The 21486-nt window shown below is 37.5% G+C and overlaps 1 protein-coding gene across 1 annotated transcript in view; it reads left to right on the top strand.

Moving 5' to 3' along the window:
• The window catches only part of PRIM2 (DNA primase subunit 2), a 376165-nt gene that overhangs the window by 198713 nt on the left and 155966 nt on the right, over positions 1-21486 (top strand). The window contains exon 8 of the mRNA XM_003404412.4: positions 17913-17980. Coding sequence (XP_003404460.1) covers positions 17913-17980 — 68 coding nt within the window. The remainder of the gene's footprint in view (positions 1-17912; positions 17981-21486) is intronic.

Consider the following 21486-nt stretch of genomic DNA (forward strand, 5'->3'; position numbering starts at 1 on the left):
CAGCAATGGATTTAGTTTTGATCTGCCCATTCTGATGTAAGCCCCCCTGGGGCTCTGGGGCTTATTTTTCTTAGATTAATATAAAGGTGTGTAACCAAATATTTCACTTAAAATTATAGGATTAGCATATTTCCGTATCATTAACAAATCTCACCTGGAATAACACCTAAAAGCCTCTAACTGATTGCTTTCCTTTTTACCTACCTTTAGTCAGTCGCCCATGGAACTACAAGAATGGTTTTGTTCAAAATGTAAATGTCATATCAGTCCCCATAAAAATATGATTTTAAAGACTACGTAGTAGTCCCTGGGTGATGCAAACGGTTAAGTACATGACTACTAACCCAAAGGTTGGCAGTTTGAACTCCACTCAGAGGCACTTAGGAAGCAAGGCCTGGTGACTTGGCTTCTGAAAAGTTACAACCTTGAAAACCCTATGGAACACAGCACACATCGGGTCACTATGAGTTGGAGTCGACCTGATGGTAACTGGTTTGGTTTTTTGGTTTACATAGTACTGCATCATATGAATAGTCCGTTATTTATTTAGCCAGTCACTATTGTTGGAAGCCTAGGCTGTTGAACATACTTGTACTTTTTAATTTCAATCTTTGGTTATTTCCTAAGGGTAGTTGTTGTTGTTATATGCCCATGAGTCGATTCTGACTCTTAGTGACCGTGTAGAACAGAGTAGAACTGCCCCATAGGGTTTCCAGGGAGTGGCTGGTGGATTCCAACTGCTGACCTTTTGATTAGTAGCCTGAGCTCTTAAAGACTTCACCACCAGGGCTCCAAGTGTAGATTCCTGGAATTGGAATTAGCGGGTCAAAGGGTATAACTTAAAAATGTTTCTGAAACAGGTTTTTAAGTTGCAGAATTGAACTGAGTCTTAGAGGATAAATAATAGTTAACTAGATAGTAGAGGTGAGACGGACTACTCGATCAGGAAATCCTTTACTTAAAGGATTTTTATGGGGACTGATATGACATTTACATTTTGAACAAAACCATTCTTGTAGTTCCATGGATGATTGACTAAAGGTAGGTAAAAAGGAAAGCAATCAGTTAGAGGCTTTTAGGTGTTATTCCAGGTGAGAAGCAATGAAAGCTTATACCCTAACATTAGGTAGTGACAGAGATGATGTGAAATTGACAAATTTTAGGAGGAGTAAAGGGTATAGAGAGATTTCCAGTTTTCTGGTGAGGTGCCTGAGTAGACGATGGTGCCATGCTCTCTGATTAGGAATGCTGAAGGAGGAATATCAGCCTTGGGAGAGGTGTAAACATGGAAGGGAGTGGTGGAGCTGAGTTATAGACATACTGAGTTTGAGATTTCACATACCAGTGGTATTTTCAGGGTGTAATGCCCAGTACAGAGTCCTGGTGGTGCAGTGGTTAAGAGTTTGGCTGCTAACCAAAAGGTCAGTTTGAATCCACCAGCCACTCCTTAGAAACCCTGTGGGGCAGTTCTTCTTTATCTTTTAGGGTTGCTATGAGTTGGAATTGACGGGTTTGGTTTTTTGGTATGCCCTGTTTATGTAAGAAATATAGGGTCTTGAATTTGGGAGAGTGATTTGCTGTAGAGAAATAGATATATAAGTCATCAACATGTTCACTTGAATTTGAACCATAGACCTGGAATGAACGGAGTTGTTTTGAGTAAGGAGAGAAGAGGGCTGAGAATAGAACTTTGGGAAATATCAACAGTTAATAAGAGGTTAATAGCAAGAAGCAGAACTTATGAAGGGAGTTGAGAAGGAGCTTGAGAGGTAAAAAGAAAGCTAGAAAAGGGGACTGTTCTAGAAGTCAAGGGAAGAGAGAATTTCAAGAATACTTTCATACTCAGGACTGTTAAATGGGAGGCAGTATGGCATAGTTGAAAGGGTACAGGCTTTGTATACAGGAAGACCTGGATTTCAGTGCTCCATTACTTGCCAGTCTGTGGGCAGTTTCTCTGGGCTTCAGCTTTCTTATCTGTCGAGTGGGGTTACTAAAATTTAACTTTGAAGATTTTTGATTGTCTTGGAGGTGTATTTTGCTAACTTGTCTGTTTTGTGTGAGCTGAAAGGCGAGATTTGAAATTAGAACCTGGGCTCTAACCCATACCTAGGGGAGCTGCAGATTGCTTATCCTCACTTTAAATATAAGTTCATGTTTATAGCTTGATAACAGTCATGTACCAGCTGTTTGGATTCAGATTTCTTTTACTCCAAAGTTCTTTTTTCCTCTTCTGTAACATGCTGCAGTTGTAAAGAGTATTCTATAGAGAGAAATATTTTATCAAAATTATGTAGGGGATATTGTTTACAATATAATAGAAAGGTTCTGGAGTGGCACAGAGAGTATTTGTATTCTGATAACAGACTTGTGAGGAATAGGGAGGAATTACATAAACAATGGATATGTTTGCATTTAGGTGCATTTAACACAGTGGTGTGAAATTAACTGACAGGTTTCAGAAAGGAGGTCTGGCATGAAATTGTTTCATTGCTGCTCCATGTTCAGGTCCTGGTGACAGTAAATCCTTGGTTTCCAACTAGGACATTGGTGAAAAGTCAGTCTGTTGTAGTCCTTAGTTATGTACACTTTTACTGTGTTGTGTCTTTAATTTTAAAAGTTTACTGAGTAGTTTTAGGTATATTGATGTCACTTTTATCCTTTTTTTAACTTCATATATATTTTTCAGTAGTTGACTTTAAAATATTCTGTCAACTGTCTGATAATGCGTATACCAACACTCTTGATTTTAGTTCCTGCTAGCATTTATTTACATTTGATTAAGATGAACAGATTGAGGGGAAGTATAAATCATGTACAATGAAAAAGTAAAATTTAAGAAATGCAAGGTGCAAATCTCTTCCTCTCCCTGTTTTATAACTGTTTATCATCACTTATTTGTGAGAAAATGCTTTTTTCTTTTTTTAAGATTTGCTGCTTCAAAATAATACTGACTTGGGGCTTCCTGTGCTTAGTGAGATCTTTTGAAACTAGTATTACCCATGAGTTTTTGTTCCCTTTCTCTTTTTCTAAGATATGTAATAAAACATGAAGATGTCAGATATAAAGGATGGCTATTGCTCAGATATGTCCTTTGCTTGTCTGGTTATTCATGAAGCACTATCAACCTGATTGTGCCAGAAAGTATGAAATAATGTCATTGGAAAGCAATCAGTCAAATGTATGTCAAGGTCTTTTAAAAGCCTCAGCTAGCTGTTCTGTTATCAAAGGATGTTTAACAGTCTGATATGCTAAAATGATTACCCTTAGGAAATGCATCTCCAAACATGCTTACTCCCCACCCCCTCTTGATTGCATGGAGCCAGTTGGGGCAGATGCATGTAATTGTATGCCACAGTGGTCTAAATCCACACCCTAGATGACTTGCAGGAAGACACCCGCTAGGGTTGCTTTCATCACTAAACTGGCAGCTTATAATTTGGGGCAGTTGTTATAACAGCTGCATTATTTTTTTAGAAATATTCTCCAGCTAAGCAGGTAAGGATTCTTCCAATTTCCAGACCAGTTTCTTTTTTTTACCATGGACTCTACCCAACCCAGTGCCTTTGAGTCGACTCTACACACTCTAATTTAAAAAATAATAGAAAAAGGTCAGAGCCTGAAAGGAAATAAGGAATTAGAAAAATACCCACTTTCTTAAGAAAATGGAACTTGAATGTGATTTTGATTTACTAGGAAATCTAAATTAACAACGAACTGATTTGTTATTTTACTGGTATTAATCATTTAATTCAGGAGCTTGGGTCTGTATCCTAGGCGGTTTATATTATTTGAAACTTCTCTGAGCTTAGAAACGAGAAGGCATCACTGACCCAGGTTGCTATTTGTGATAATTTCAAATTTTGCAAGGGGGGAAAAAAAAGAAAAGAATTTGGGGAACTCTGATTTTTTTTTTTTTGGAAACATTTCAAAATACTTTTTCATTTCCTTCATACTTTTTCAGTTATAGTAAAAGCATGAATTTTGTCCTCAAAGCTGTTTGAAAATGTATCTTATCTGATGTTAAATCAGAATGCTTAGGTGAAAAACCAAGTTGGCACTGTTTAAATGTGCTTATACTTTTCCATTTCATGATGAGTGGTTGTTATTGATTTTTATGTCCTAACAATGGCATTTTTTTTGTGTGTCCTGATTTGTTTAAATGTCATCACAGAAGTTTTATAATTCATCATAATGCTCTAGTTATAGTAGGCAAAACATACTTTTGTTATATAATTGAAAGCTAGCCAAATATTTTAAGAAGCTCCTTTTAGGAGGGCTTAGAAATAGAAAATGGAAACCCTGGTGGCATAGTGGTTAAGTGCTATGGCTGCTAACCAAGAGGTCAGCAGTTCGAATCCACCGGGCACTCTTTGGAAACTCTATGGGCAGTTCTACTCTGTCCTATAGGGTCGCTATGAGTCAGAATCGACTCGATGACAGTGGGGGGCGGAGGGGGGGCTAGAAATAGAAAACCTGTAGTAGAGGAACAAAATTACATAGTAGTCCTTTAAAAAAAAAAACAAAAAAACTGAAGGACTTCCTCATGAACAGAATAGCTTGAATTCTAACTAAACTGAATAAATTAAAAATAGCACAATATCTGATTGTTTCAGGCTAGAGAAATTGTGAGCGGAAGTGGCGGCACACTGGACTGTTTCACATTTTAACTAAAAAGATTTTCTACATCTACAAAGGCAAGGTCTCTATCAAAGAATCATTGTGCTCTGAGACAGCTGGGAGAATTAAGGCACAGAAGCAAGGGAAAGTAGCTAAAGTACTAAGCAAATGAATACTATCTGCAGCATCTGTTAACATAAACATTAGAGGTATGTTGTTAGCCATCTGGAGCCACCATCCTTGAATTATACATTTGGATCAGTGGCTTGAAGTTCAGCTGTGGAGGGAAATAGAAATCTATGCTTATCCTTGTTCAAGTTTTTTTAATCACCTGAGGCCCTCCAGTTCTTTAAGTGCGTTTCTAAGGACTGTGCCTTGTCACAGAAACCCTGGTGGCGTAGTGGTTAAGTGCTACAGCTGCTAACCAAAGGGCTGGCAGTTCAGATCTACCAGGCACTCCTTGGAAACTCTACGGGGCAGTTCTACTCTGTCCTATAGGGTCGCTATGAGTCAAAATAGACTTGACGGCACTGGGTTTGGTTTTTTTTTTTGTGCCTTGTCACACAGCAGATCACTGTCACAGAGGCTCTGATAAAAATCCTGCCTACCTTCTTTGCTCCATTCCCCATTGCTCCCCGCCCCCCATCCCCAGGTATTAATAAAAGGCCAGATCAGGGGAAAAATAGTTCTTGTAGGTAAGCCAAAGTGTGTAGTTACACATTCACATTTTTTCTATGTCTCTTCACTTTGCTAACTGAATATAATTGTGGCCCCTTTAGCATTAATTTTGGATAAATAAATAAAGAACTTAAGTGTACTGCAAAATAGATTGTTTAAAGTTTCCAACATTACAAGTGGTACACTGTTTAATATTATTTAGAAAGAAGATTGCCAATGTAATGGGCAGCTTATAGACCTGACATTCTTAACAGGAAATAGATCCAGCAAGAGGTGGAAGGAATCATGGACTGTACTACTTAAAGAAGGTAAATGACGTGCACTAAGAGGGCCACAGTTCTGTCTGGGCAGTCTTTTAAACATTTGCTGGAAGCCCGTAAGTTGGCAACTCTGGTGCACATAGTAAAATTTGTGTGCATATTTAGGAAGCCTTTTGAGAAACTTTCACATAATAAGATTTCACTCAAGAGTCGTATTTACAACAAATAGTAAAGGAACAGGTTAGTTCTGAAAAACCCAGATAAACGCATTTGTTACATGAAGTAATAAATGTAGAAACATGTTTTCTAAAGCTATAGGATGGCCAAATGTTTGGAGCTAGATATATTAGGAGTATATAAAGCCATTGGAGAACAATGGCACTGTTTTACTTAATGACAAAGTCATTACATGTTTTTTTAAATAGTAAAACAAAGAAGGGCATGTTCTCGAGTCAAATGCAAATTTGTATGAATTTTTTAAGATAAATACATGAGACTAAAAGAAGTTGATGCTTAGGGCTTAAAAGTCACATATTCACCTTCCTTGGGTGTTCCAGGTAACATTAGCTGACCATTTGAGAAGCCCTGGGGTGTTATGACTTTTCGGAATATTGTAAGGATTAAAGTATATATAAAGCTTCAGGGAGAGTGCCCGGCACATAGTAAACATGAGGAATGCAATCCTGTGAGAGGCCAAAGGTTGACAATGCCAACGTGAAAAACAAAACATGTTGAATTCCACTTGCCAGAATTTCGTTTTGTCTGTGAGAAGTCTAATTGTGAAACTGCTTGCTATGGCCTCTTAAGAATTTTGAGCCAGAATTGTCAGGGAATTCTAGAAGTAAAATGATTTTATGGGTGTTTTATTCTATGAAAGAAAATTCTGTGATCCATGTACATTTATCATAGTTTATTTCTTAATACCTTTTTTCTTACTCTAGCAATTGTTGTACATTTTTAAATGATATAGAGCATCAATAAGGTACTTAGGTTAGCCTTTGGATAACAAGCTTCTTTTCACACCATAAGTTTCATGATCAAAAGTCAGCACTGGGATGTCTGTTTGTACCGTTCCCAGGTTTGCTTTCTCAGTTCTTCATATCATCCAGACCTCTGAACTGGAAATATCTTGTTAAATCTGCACTGTTTAATATTCTTTGGACATTAAACTACCTGGGCAGGTTTAGAGCTCAAATGGAATCTATGCGTTTTGCTTGACAAGGTCCTTGGTCAGTATTTAGAGCTTATACATTGAAAATCGTGTTTGTGGCCAGCTGATAGAGAAATGTTCCTGTACAGGTGACATTGTACTGATGAAACAACCTCTCTTGTGAAGATCAAGTGAGGTAATGTGTGCAAGAGCCCTGTGAAAACCAAGAAGTGCTATGGGCACCTGAGTACTAGACTGTTATGATTAGCGATGGACAGCGTCTTCAGCCTGCCAGGGGAGAACATGAAACTGAAGAACAACTTTGGTTTCAGGAGCAAGGGGGCATGTTATGTGAAATCTCACAGTTTGGGATTTGTAATTGGGATCGTTTGGCATTATAAGAAAACGTAGTTCAAAAAGACCCAGGATTTTCTGTTGTTGAAATCAATGAAGTTAAAAGAGCAGCTGCTTGTAAAAGTTAATTTTACTTCACATCTGTCTTGGTCCCAGTAATAAAAGTGATAGTTCTGTTGAACAACCTCTTCCCTCTAGAACTATATTCTTTGTTACTTTGAGGTCTGTTTAAATAAATTATTGCCTTTTGATTTCAAAAATTATTTTGTCAGTTTTTAAATATATATCTCTTAGAATATATGTAGAAGCATGATCTATGAATCTTCAATTTAATGGGGAAGGGCTGGGATTCTAGATTGAGTTAGTAGTCTTCGGGAGTTGTAGTAAGGTACAGGAGAGCCATCTCAAATCTTATATAGAATGAGGAGAATGTAAAGACATTTTGAAAAACATTCCCTATTTGTTTTTTATAAAGAAAAGCTACATTTGATCTTTTCATCATTTGTAAATGTACATAAATGCCACTGTCCTGATGCCACTGGAAGAGAGTACTATTGGCTTCTTTGATTAAAACAATATTATATGAAAAAAGAGGCCTAACTTTTGGTGATCACCCATCTTGGATTTCTTTTAAGGTACAACTTTGATATTTGTGGCTATTGTCATTCTTCTTGAGTTTTGTAAGGAATCTGAAGTGAGTGGTAGAGGGTAAAAACACCAGAGAACAAAATTGGGCAGTATTTTCTAAGTGAGCATTGTTTTCCTGTCATTTTTATGTGTTTTAATTTAGCCAATGTTGGGTGAGCAGTTCAGAGAGAAGAGATTTATTATTTTTAAAATGAAGCCACCCTCTTGTCCTTCATTTTCAACTGATTGAGCTACTTTTGTTTTCACAGTGTCTATTAACTTTTTAAGAACCATTTACTGTATTTATTCATACATTTACCTCCGTGTGTATTCTAGTCTCTCCCTTCCCACCCTTCATTTGGAGAAGAAAATAATGAAAAATATTTTCTTTCTACAGGCCCCTTTAAAAAAATCTGCTTCAAAATAGCAACTGGCTGACAGCAAAATCCCCTTTAGTGTTTTAAGAGGAACAGTCAGCTACACAGCTAGAGGCTGAGTGCTTTCCTCAGGAAACACTTTTTTATAAAGTGAAATTCATTTATTCCAGGTGTTCAACAAAGAGTTAAATTAATGAGCTGCTGGTTGTGTTCTCTCTAATAAATCTGTAATTGCTTAAAATCATTGCTTTCAAACTTTTAAGTCTACTGGCAAAATTCCCTGTTTCTCTTATTACCTTACTTCAGTTAGGGATGACACATACCAGGCAGGTAATGCCAAACACCTATTTCATGTTCAGAACGTAAAAACAGCTTGGTGGGGGCATCTGACCTCCTTTAACTTCACAAGGGGGGAAGTCACAAGGGGGGAAGGAGAATCAAGATTAACAGCCCAAGGCTGATTCCTATGAGGCAGAAGTCAGACATGCCTCCACCCTCCAAACTGACGCCAATTGTCCCTCCTACAGCACTCTACTTCTCTGCTGGGTTCAATAATTTGTTGCAGTGGCCACATGGAACTCGCAGACAATACTCGCAATTATGGGGTTTATTAGTGAAGTAACAGGTTATAATTCAGGTTCAGGAATGTTCAGAATACAGTTCTTTGATCAGGACAGCCTCAGGACAGCCTGTTCTTAGCTTGTGCCCGCAGGCACACCTCTCCCTGGCCCTTTGGCCTCTGTCCTGCTCAGGCAAGTGTAACAAAGCTCGTTTAACTCTGTCAATAAGTGCCTAGAGGCACCACACTCCACCAGTAAGCCTTGGCCGGAAGGCACTCAACTCTTGCTCTGTGGGTCAGTGAGTCTAGCTCCATCGCCAAGTACCCAAAGGCACCCCACTCTGCCAGGAAGCCTCCTGCTCAAAGGGGTTTAGCTCTCTTGCATACCCACTGTAACTGCCTTGCTCTGTGGGCCAGGAAGCCCATTGTCTCCTGTCGGTCGCCTGGTTCACCTGCCTCTGCTAACGCCATTTCTCTGCTACTGCTTCTTGCCATCTCTTGCTGTCTCCAGTGTTACAGCTCTCTTTCTGTCTCCTGGGTCTTGGAGGTCTTAGCACAGGGATGCCAGGTCCAATGTATGAACTTAACTTGTAGCTCTTCTTTCTTGATAGTGGTAGAACCCCCTCCACTCTGGGATTGACTGCTTTTCCAAGCCAAACTGGATGGCAGAACTGACCAGTTCCCTCGTTAGGGTTCTATACACCTTATTTGCATGGTACCACCCCCACAAGGGTGCCATGCATCTTATTTACATATTAGCAAGCTATCCAATCCCCTTGGTGGGCCGCAAGCACCTCATTTGCATAGTCCCACCCTGTCATTTGAGGGGAGTTACAAAGGGCTATATTAAATAATTAACTGTACTGCAAGAGCAGACATTAGTAGGTATCAATCCTGTATTCTTTCCTGGATGTGGCTTGATATGAACGCTCAATACAATGCTCTAATAAGCCATTACTAGTCAATGGCAGTTGGATGTCCCTACTTTATGCATATTCTCTGGGAAGTTTTAGTCAGCCCCATGACTTCATCTACTTCTTAATTACTTATGATGCATAAATCTAAATCTTTAGTCCTGTATCCTCTCCTGGGCTCTACATTCATACATATTCAGTTGCTTCTTGGCTATTCAAAAGCACCTCAACTTCAGCATGCCCAAAATTAAATTATAATTTCCCCTCCATCCCCCAATCTCTTCTTCCTGTATCCACAACATTGCAATTAATAAAATTATTCACCCACCTAGATAGTCTCTATAACTTCTTTTAAGAGCAGTTCCTGTTGAGTGTATATATCTGTAGAGTATACTTCCTTTATGTTTCTGAAGAGTATGCCTCCATTATATTTCTTACATTCATTTCCTCTTTACTATCTTTACTGCCACTGCCATAATTTGTTTTTTCATCTTGGATCCCTAGATCACTGCATATGCCATCCTCTTAATTGGTCTCCTTGCTTCTCTTTTAGGTTGCCCTCCTATAAGCCATTCCTTACACTGCTGGAAAACCATTCCTCCCTCCCTTTCTCCCTTGAACTATTGCAAACACACAAATGTATGGAAAATGATATAACAGGCTGTCATGTATGTACCTCCTGGAGTTAACCATTTTGTCATATTTGCTTCAGAACCTTCTTTGTTTGCTTGTTTCTTTGAATTTAAAGAAAGAAAGAGAATATTACTGATAAAATTGAAGCTGCCCTTGTCCCCAGTTTCATTTTCCTCTTTTCCTTCCCTAGACCCAAAACCCAAACCCACTGCCGTCGAGTCGGTTCTGACTCATAGCGACCCTATAGGACAGAATGGAACTGCCCGATAGAGTTTCCAAGGAGCGCCTGGCAGATTGGAGCTGCCGACCTCTTGGTTAGCAGCCGTAGCACTTAACCACTATGCCGCCAGTGTTTTCTCCTTCCCTAGAGGCAACCCAAATTAGTCTCTTCTCTCCAAATTCTTTTGAGATACTATTGAACAGAGATCATAATTCTAAAAATTACTTTTTCTATACTGATCAAATTTATATTTAACTGTGTTGTTGTTCCTGTTAACTGCCGACAAGTTGGCCCCCAACTCATGGCGACCCATTCACAATGATCCCGTGCATGACAGGACTGGACTATTGTGATCCATAGGGTTTTCATTGGCTGATTTTCAGAAGTAGATCCCCTGGCCTTTATTCTTAGTCTGTAAACTCTGCTGAAATCTGTTCAGCATCAGAACAGCACACAAGCTGCCACTGACAGATGAATGGTGGCTGCACTTGTGGTACATCGGCCAACTGTTGAATCTGGGTCTCCTGCATGAAAGGCAAGAACTCACCACTGAACCACATTTGGCTATACTAGAGAAATACAAGTTCAGCAGAAAGTCTAGGAAGAAATGATCTTTCATGTTTTTTTTACCCTTGGAAAGATACGAGAACTAAGCATTATATCAGCCACATGCTTGAAATAACTGTGTATATGTGTCATGTCTGCTAGGTTGAAAAAGGCCATGTTTTAATACAACTTAATATTCCACAAACCAATGTGTGATGCTTAATAGTTTCTAAATAAATATTTGAAGATTAAATAAGGATTTTTCCTTTTTCTTGATAAGGAAAAAAGTAATTTTTTAGAATTACTGTCTTTATTAAAAGTTCTTACTTTTGGAGGAGGAAGAGTGTTTTATCAGTAATATGCATCTCTGTTATTCATTTTTATTAATATTCAGTTTTACATATCAATAATTTTAAAAAATGCTGAATGAAGTAGTAAAATAATTTTATGTTGTTTTATGACATGGTATAGTTAAACTGGAACCCTGGTGGCGCAGTGGTTAAGAGTTTGGCTTCTAGCCAAAATGTCGGCAGTTCGAATTCACCAGCCGCTCCTTGGAAACCCTATTGGGCATTTCTACTCTGTCCTGTAGGGTTGCTATGAGTTGGAATCGACTTGATAGCAATGGTTTTTTGGTTTTTATAGTTAAACTAAAATGAGTTAACTTTATTATGGCTTTGTATAACTTTATGTAACACCTAAATGCCCCATATTTGTTTGTTTTTCTTCCTAATTTTAAGTTTACAGATTCAAGATCATTTTTTTTATTTGAGAAGATATGCTTTATATCCATGTATTTCCAACCTCAAATAGATTAATCTTCTAATTAGTATTTGGATTTTAGTTTTCTTGAAACTTCATGTCCTTTTAATGTGGGAATGTTTTGAGGCAGATATTTTGGACTCCCTTCCAGAATAAGTTACTTACCAGAATCCACAACCCATTTATTTAGCAATACTATCCTGAAAGGTGTTTAAACAGAGCGCTTTAATTTTAGCATTGTGATTTAAATGACAAAGAATATTTTTGTACTTCTGTCTAGATAAGTCTTATTTGAATATAGTCACATTTACATTGCCTGCCTTGGAAACCCTGGTGGCATAGTGGTTAAGAGCTACAGCTGCTAACCAAAAAGTCAGAAGTTCGAATCCACCAGGCGCTCCTTGGAAACACTACGGGGCAGTTCTACTCTCTCATATGGGGTTGCTATGAGTCAGAATCAACTCGATGGCAGTGGTTTTTTTTTTTTTTGGTCGGGGGGTTCTTTATTCACTTTCTGTAAAATTTTCAAACACTCCCAGTCTTGATTAGTTATAGTGTGAATACTTGGTCATTGGTTTTACTTACAGCAAATTATCTTTCTTGGCGCTATCCATGTCAGATTCATCAAAGTAGCAAACAGGGGCATAACCTGGGGGGATCCTTTGGTAAAAACCAATCATTAAAATATAATTACTACAGAGGGATAGACATATGATACAAAAGTACAATAAAATGTTAGCAATGGGATCTAGGTGGTAGCCATATAGTGTTCACTGTAAAAGGCTCAAATTTGATATTTGTTTGAATTTTTTATAATGTAGGAAAAAATTTATTCAGCTGATACTTCTGCTCTACTTATATGTCCATGTAGCTATCATTTAATGACAAAATGAAAACAAAAAGACATAGAAAAGAGGAACTATGTCATGGTTGCTTTTTTTTGGTAGTGCCTGTTAAAGTTTGTTTATAATATGAATTATGTACTGGTGGTTTTGAGCTACTTGTTCCCTTTGAACCAAGGAGCCACAGTTTCAACTGTATTGAGTGGTGGAGCATGCACTCTCCTTTTAAAAGAAGGACTTAAGGTACTCTGTTCAGCTGGAAATGAAGGGAGAAATGCATATGACCTTCCTAGTTGATAGGCCATGTTTCTTGAAAAGTGCAAGACCAAAAGGGTCAGTATCTGAGGCAGGAGTTTTTGAAACTCATGCTTCTATTGCAAGTGTTTGAGAGAGGTGAATCTGTCGTTTACTCTGCAATATTTGTTGAGTGTGTACTGCATGCCACAAGCTGTTCTAGGCAGGGGAGAAAAATTTGTGGGCAAGCAGGAAAGGTTGCTGCCCTGACAGAATGTATATTCTTGTGGGGAGACAGACACAAATGAGTAAATTGATCAATAAGATAATTCACATGGTGATAAATGCTGTGAGATGCCTGAGTAATAGAATCCCTGCAGATGCTACCTTATCAAAGGTAGTTAGCAAAGGCTTCTTGGAGGTAGTGACATTTGAGCCAAATCTCAAGTGATATGAAGGAACCTTCCATGCAAAAATCTGGGATCTCCAAGACTGAAAATATATGGGTGAAATGAATTTTGGAGAACACCATCTGGTTTTGAGATGTGAAGGGAGTAAGAGGGGACAGAAGCATGCTGGGATTATGCAGTGGCCTCTGGCAGGGTCACATGCTACTGTGGAGCATTCTCATGGTGTTGTGGCGGTGGGAGGTGCAGTATGCTGTGTGATCTCAGACTGTGGGTGCTAGTGCAGTCATGCCAACAACCAACTACATGTGGCCTGAGGAACCCAGTTTCTTCATGGATAAGATGACAAGTTGGACCTCCAAGTCTCTAAAAGGAGGATTAAACCAAAACCAAACCCGTAGCCTTTCAGTCGATTCTGACTTACAGTGACCCTATACAACAGAGTAGAACTGCCCCATAGAGTTTCCAAGAAGTGCCTGATGGACTAGAACTGCTGACCTTTTGGTTAGCAGCTGTTGCACTTAACCACATCAGGGTTTCCAAAAGGAGGATTAGATGACTAAAATTCGTAGTTATTTTTTTGTATCCAGATATATGGCAAAATGCAAGATTCGTTCAATGATTCCCATTGCCATCTCCTCAGTTCTGACTCATATTGACCCTGTTCAGTGATGCTGATATTTAAAATGAGACTTATTTACATATCTGGCATACTTGCATAAAAACAGCATAAACACTGTGTTGGTTAATTTGGTGTGCTAGATATATTCTTAATAATGAAAGAATATCTTAGTAACTCACTTCTGACCTTTCAATAATAAGAAATAAGCTATTAAGTTATGCCCACTTTTTATGTTGGTTCCCATGGAAAAGCCCTAACTCAGACAACACATTTCAGCTTCACAGATGTAAACTGTGATAGATCTTCCCTTTTAATTCTCGATGATTTATGTATCAAGGACGTTGTGTTTTCTCTAAAAAGAGAAAAAAATTATTAAAACATTTGGAAACCAAAGTCTATTTAAATGCGACAGATGTTCCGTTTAGGTTGTAGAAGAAAGTTTTTAATACCGAAAATCTTGTTATGATACAGCATGGAATTCACCGAAGTCTGCCAGTTGTAATTTACTTGGCCCAATTTTAAGCTTTGCTCAAAACAGGAGTTTAAAAAGCTTTCACTATGAAATGTAGATCTAGATATACTTTCAGTTTCATCAATTATTGGAATTGCACATTTGCAAGTTCATGAGTTTATCACACATTCAATAAATATTAAGCCTCTTTTATGTTGCAAATGATAGGGATATGAGTAGTAACTACAGGGGCTTGTAGGAAAATTTCCTAAGAAAAATGGAGTCTGCAGTCTCTAAAATGAAGTTTATATTTTGTCAGCAAAAGGTCAGCCACATGACTTTGCCACTGAGGAGCTTTGGAATAGCTTTATGACGTGCTCTTTTTGAAAATGGCAACTGTTTTAAAAGTTGAAAGCAAAGCCTTTGGAAAACTGAAAATCTTCCTTGAAATAACTTTACTAAAAGCATTTACCCATAGTTTAGGAAATATTTTTGTCAGAATATTCAAACTTGAAAATAAGTGGTGTGTGTGTGTTGAGAGAGAGAAAAATCAAATTGTTGAGCATATCTGTTCTAGAAACTGGAGCTATGGCAAGTTCTACCTGGTGTGCTCCTGTTGTGTCTTGTGGAGTTGGCAAAAGTGATATAGTAAGTCACACTGATCCTATTCCCAGTGTTTCAGTAACGTAGTCCAAAAGGAAATTCTTAAGGAAAGTTTCTTATGAAAAACCTGGTGTAGTAACTTTATCCTGAGAGACTAATGAAATTATTAGATGGTTTCAGTTAGGTTTTATTTTGAAGATTTCTCTGTGGCCTTGGTGTAGAGGCAAGAATGGAGGAGGAAGCAACAGTGATTGGAGGTATTGTATTAATAGTGTTGTTAGGTGCTGTTGAGTCGGGCCCCACTCATAGAGACCCTATGTACAACAGGAGGAAACACTGCCCAGTTCTGTGCCATCCTCACAATCATTGTTATGCTTGAGCCCATTGTTGAACCCACTGTGTCCGTCCATCTTATTGAGGGTCTTCCGTTTTTTTTGTGGACCCTCTACTTTATGAAGCATGATGACCTTCTCCAGAGACTGGTCCCTCTTGATAACATGTCCAAAGTACGTGAGATGAAGTCTCGCAGTTCTTGCTTCTAAAGAGCATTCTGGCTGTACTTCTAAGACAAATTTGTTTGTTCTTCTGGCAGTCCATTCAGTATTCTTTACAAACACTGTAATTCAAAGACATCAGTTCTTCAGACTTCCTTAGTAATGGTGTAGGGAAAAGGAAATGAAGGCTGAAATTTAGATAAAGAGGAAGATTTGAGAAATATTTCCAATATGGAATTAACAGATGTTTAGAAATATTTTGCTGTTACTGAGGTGTTTTTGTTTTTATTTAGAAAAGATTATTTGAATAGAAGCATGGTACATAGGTTGGCAGCAGTGATTGAAAAAGCCTAGTCTGTCAGCTCCATCTGTTTTCAGAGAATTGACTTTTGAAATATTTAGGTAAATTATTTAAATCTTTTTGCAGAGTAGTTTTTGGTTCTGAGCAATGAAATCTCTTGAGCAATGACAGTGACATTGTGTAAAGGGATTTGACATTAACAAGATACCGAACCAAAACCAAACCTGTTGCCATCAAGCAACCCTGTAGGGCAGGGTAGAACTGCCCCATAGGGTTTCCAAGGAGCCACTGGTGGATTTGAACTGCTGACTTTTTGGTTTGCAGCTGAACTCTTAACCACTGTGTTACCAGGGCTCCATTAACAGATGCAGGGTCTGTTAGAGTATTTAAATGTTTTGTTTTTAAAACCTTGAGAACTTTGATAATATTTGATATGTTATGATATACTAGACTTAACATTTCTTAGAGATACTGGAAGTTTGTTGGTTCTTGTCTCAGTTATCTAATGCTGCTACAGCAGATGGCTTTAACAAAGAGAAGTTTATTTTCTCAAAGTAAAGTAGGCTAAAAGTCCAAACTCAGGTGTCAGCTCCAGGGGAAGACTTTCTCTGTCAGTTCTGGAGGAAGGTCCTTGTCCTCAATCTTCCCCTGGTTGATGAGCTTCTCAGGTGCAGGGACCTTGGGTCCAAAGGACACGCTCTGCTCCTGGCACCGCTTCCTTGGTGGTATGAGGTTCCCAACTCTCTGGTTGCTTCCCTTTTATCTCTGGAAAGATAAAAGATGGTGTAGGCCCACACCCACTCCCTTTACATTGGATCAGGGAGGTGGCCTGAGTAAGGGTGGTGTTACAACCCCATCCTAATCCTCTCAACATAAAATTACAATCACAAAATGGAGGACAGTCACACAGTACTGAGAATCATGGTCCAGCCAAATTGATACACAGATTTTTTGGGGGGGCATAATTCAATCCATGACAGTTGTACTAAAACTAGAGCAGACTAATTGTTTCACTTTATTGTATTTTAAATTAGTCAATAACTTTGTGGATAATGTTGTCTCTTTTCTACAAGATTTGAAAGTCTCCCCATGATTATTTTTGGATATAATTTAATAAAGATGACTTAGTGTATGGCACTTGAGTCAGCAATTTTTCTTTTCATAAATATATATCTATTAGACGTTTAAAAGTTATGATTTTATCTTTACTTGCATGGTATAGAATATTATTTTTGGGAAATGTCTGTCTTCTGTTCTGAGGACTTTTTAGTTAATAAAACATTAATGTATGAAAAATTAAAAACAGGATACCCTATATAAGACGAAAGGAAATCTCTCAGTTTATTGTTTGTCTTAAGATTGTCTTTTGTGAGTTGTTAAATGATTTATCAGTAGAATACAATAACTATTATGATTCTAATTGAATCCAGAACAAATTTATCTTTTGTTTTATTAAGTTTACTTCAACCTATGTAATTACTTTTGATGAATGTCTTTAATTTCTTTGGGTCAAATTCTTATAGCTTATGAGAGCATTCTCTTAAGAACAGGGAATGAAATAGGAATATATAGAGATACAGCTAGTATATAATGAAAGTCTGTCAGAGGCTCATAGTTTCATAATACACTGTCAGCTTGATGCATAGTTTTTTAGGTTTTGGCTTTTACTTTTTGGTCCTAGATATTTGAGGTTTTATTTCAATATTAAATACTTTGAACCCCTTTTATATGTTTAAAAGATGTTCTTGGCTCCTTGTAGTAATAATTGTTTCAAAATGAAGGATTGCAATGGGTGTGTGTGTGTGTGTGTACTTCAGCATGTAACCAATTTCACAGTGGCTTAGCTATAAATGAAAGTCCTTCTCCCAAATTTTTTCATCATCCCAAGATTCGGTGGTACAAGGTTGGTTGTCGTACATTTTAGCATTTTGAAATTTTTCCACTTTTATTTACACAGGTTATAGTTTCATGACTAGAGCCTTTTCATGAACTCAGATGGACACTTCCTCTTACTGTTTTGCCTCCCACTTCCTTTATTTCTAAATTCAGTGATATACCCTACAACCTTAGGGCAGGTAGTTAGCTTTAATCACATAGTATGAATCATCTTATTATATTCTTAATTTAAAAAAATGGAAAAATTTCCTTATATTTTAAATACTCCCCTCTCCCTTTCCCAAACCCTGCTTTTTGCGTTGAGTATTCAAATGTGTTCAGTGTTTGGCCTTTGCTGTTGTATTAACCCTCCTTTCTGCTTTCAGTTAACAGCCAGGTCCTTGCCTGCTGTGCAGTCTGATGAGAGACTTCAGCCTCTGCTTAACCACCTCAGGTAATACCAGGGCACAGCCTTGTTATGCTCATAAATGCAAGTATGTTAAAGTGGTTCATGCATATTAATGTTATTAAAGCCCCTTCAATTACTAAAAACTTAAAAAAAAAAAAAAAAGGAAACCAAATCATCTTGCTTTAATTCTATGGCTCGATTTGAAGTTTTTAATACAATGTGCTTGTTACCCTTAACTTTAGAGGGTATCGTAGAAAGCTCTATTAGTTCAATAAAAATAGGTAGAACTAGTTATAGTTAATAAGTTTAAAGTAGGTAGAGATGACTAACTTTATAGCAAGATCTAAAAGGAGTGAGCTAAATATTTAACTCCAGGGGAAAAGCATACTTTTGAGACCTCCATATATTCTACTCGGGATTGATGTAATGGGTGGGATTTATTTCTAACCACAAAAATAATATATTCTCGTTATTTAAAAAATAAACTTAGAAAATACAGGAACCAGACCAAACCAAACCCATTGTTTTCAGGTCGATTCTGACTCATAGTGACCCTAGAGGACAGAGTAGAACTGCCCCGTAGAGTTTCCAAGGAGTGCCTGGTGGATTCGAACTGCTGACCTTTCTGTTAGCAGCTGTAGTTCTTTATCACTATACCACCAGGGTTTCCAAATACAGGAAAGGATGAAGAAAAACCCATCATCACTAATCAGAAGTAATACTTTTTCCTCTCTGTGCTTTCTAAAAGCCCTGCATTGAAATTTTATTTTTATTTAAAGATTATAAGATTTTACCTGTTTTTAAAATCTCTCCAAAAGTATAATTTTTAGTGACTACATGATATTTTCTTGTACAGTTGTACTGCAGTGTATTTATCTCCCTTTGGGGGGGGACATTTAAACCTTTTCCGTTTCTTTTTACTATACTAAATAATGCTGGATGCAAACTTTTATATGAATTTAGACCATTTACTTAGGATAGGTTTTTCAGAAAAGAATTGGAATTACTTTGTCAAAGAGCATGAACATTTTCAAAGGTTTAATTTTATCATTTTCAAAAGCCTTACTCTATCTATACTCTCATATTGCACAAGACTGCCTACATTACCCTGAGCAAGGTGGAATAGCCAAAACAGTTGCTCATTTAATAGGTTAATCATAGAGATACCATTGTAATCGTATTCATTTCAGTGATTACTATTAAGAATGATTTTTAAACATTATCCATTTTTATTTTGGAGGGATTGCTATTTTTTTCCCCATTTATTGTCAGTGTCTTTTTATTTTATTTGATCTTATCTGCTTTAGAATCCCTGTGTGGCATAAATGGTTAAGCACTTGACTACTGAAGAGTTTTGATTATTTACATATTTTTATTGTCAAATTTTATATAGTCAAGTGGCAATAATCTTTTCCTTTATGGTTTCTTTTTATTCTCTTTCAACTTAGAACATCACTTCTCATTCAGAAGCTTGGAAGGATGTTAATTTCTGGTATTTTTTAGTTTCCTTTTTTTCCTTTTCCCTTCTCTTCTCTCAATTAGGGAACCCTGGTGGTGTAGTGGTTAAGTGCTGCAGCTGCTAACCAAAGGGTCTGCAGTTCGAGTCCACCAGGATCTCCTTGGAAACTCTATGGGGCAGTTCTACTCTGTCGTATAGGGTCGCTATGAGTCGGAATTGAGTTGACGGCAGTGGGTTTGGTTTGGTTTTGGTTTTTCTGTCAATTAACTTTTCCTTCCCAGGGAGACATCTCTGAATCTCTGTATAATTAGTTTTTTTTTTTTCTTTTGGAGGGGGGAGGTGGAAAGGTGGATTGAAACCAGTATTTCATCATGGACTGAACATAAAAATTGTATCATTATTAAGTTTTCTAGATCTTTGTGTTAGTGAGTTAAAAAACCCAGGAGTTATGTTTGAATCTCTTCCCTAACCCTACTCTCCTACCCATCTGTTAGTGACCAAAGTCTATTGATTTTATCTCCTGAATATCTCTTACTGTAGTAACCTCGTCTTTCCTCCCTGACTCCATATTTGCTCTCCCTGGTATTTTTCATATCACTGCCAGATGTAATCATATTCTTATCTTCTGCTTAAAACCGTCGTCTGCCTCCCCAGTTTCCTTTCAGATGAAGTCTGAACTCCTTAGCTTGGCCTGTGATGTCCTTATAGAAGGGTCCTGCCCTGGCTCTTTGGTCTCATCTTTCAGTACTGGCATGCCAACTTTTAGTCCCACCATATGTCTTGAAATTCCTCTAATACAACATGCTCTTGCTCACCTCTGTGCCTTTGTAAATATAATTCCTTCTGCCTGGAATGCCCTTCTCTTCTTCCGGCACTTCTGTAACTTCACTAATGTTTGTTTGGCCTTTAAGACTCAGATCAAGTGTCACCTCCTCTTGTAAGCCTTCCCTGACAGTCTGAATTGGGCACCTTTTTTATATGTGTACATAACACTCCATGGCTACTTCTATATTGCAGAGCTTATGATATTGTAATTGTTTACTCGTCATTTCTCCATCATAGCATGAGTTGCTTGAGAGTTTGTAAGGTGACTTTCATATTTGTATTTCTAGTGGCTAGAATGGTATCTGGCCCATCATAGGTGTTCATTATGAGTTTCATCGAATGAATGAACGCATGTTATAACAGTGATATTTTGTGCTTTTTTTCTGTATAATGTTTTTACAATTTATAAATCATATTGTCACAATTTTTCCTGTAAAACCCCTGGTTCAAAAGATGTAAATCTAAAGGGCAAAAATCTTACCTCTAGTTAACCCTTGGTTCTGTGAAATAGTGGTAAATTCTCCTTCTTCCACTTAAGTATGGTAATTGTCAACTAGAATTTAGATTAACTACTGACACGTCTTTCTGGATCCTTGAAACTTGCACAAACTGTGCGTTCGTTTAGGACTTTCATTCTCTGTGGCGTTCACTCCTGACTTGTTGCTAGGTAACCAGGGCTAGATGCTACATGTAATATGCACCAACCGATGTTGCTTTTTTGTTATTATTAAACCAAACTCTTTCTCATTTTATTACCATGTCAGAGACATCTGTGTGTAGGGTGGCAGCTGATGTGCATAGTTTGATACTTCCCAGCCTATAAAGTAACTTTGTTTTATGCCTTTCAAGCCTATTGAATTGTATCTTTTGGCTGCTAAATGTAATTTTTTTTTTAAATCTTCCTTTTGCTTTGGTCAAAATAAGAAAGAATATTTGGTTTGAGATATTCTAATGATAATCTTCTTAGGAAAAATAATCATCATTGATTTGCATGACTGTATGATTTAAATGTTACCTGGAGGGAAGGACATTAGGAGGTTGAGACTGAGATAATTATTAGTTCTAATTTTGATTAGTGCCTTTAATGATCAAAGAGGAATGATGAATAGCATTTTAATTAAATTTGTCAATAAAACTAGTTTAAGAGATGATACAAGTACCTGTAAAAATTGAAGTAACAATACAGAAAAATTCTCAAATCATTTTATAAGACCAAGATACTCAGAATTTGTGCAACACTTTGCCAACTGGAGAATCTTGAATATTG

This window comes from Loxodonta africana, chromosome 1 (genome assembly GCF_030014295.1).
Source record: "Loxodonta africana isolate mLoxAfr1 chromosome 1, mLoxAfr1.hap2, whole genome shotgun sequence".
NCBI lineage: Eukaryota > Metazoa > Chordata > Mammalia > Proboscidea > Elephantidae > Loxodonta > Loxodonta africana.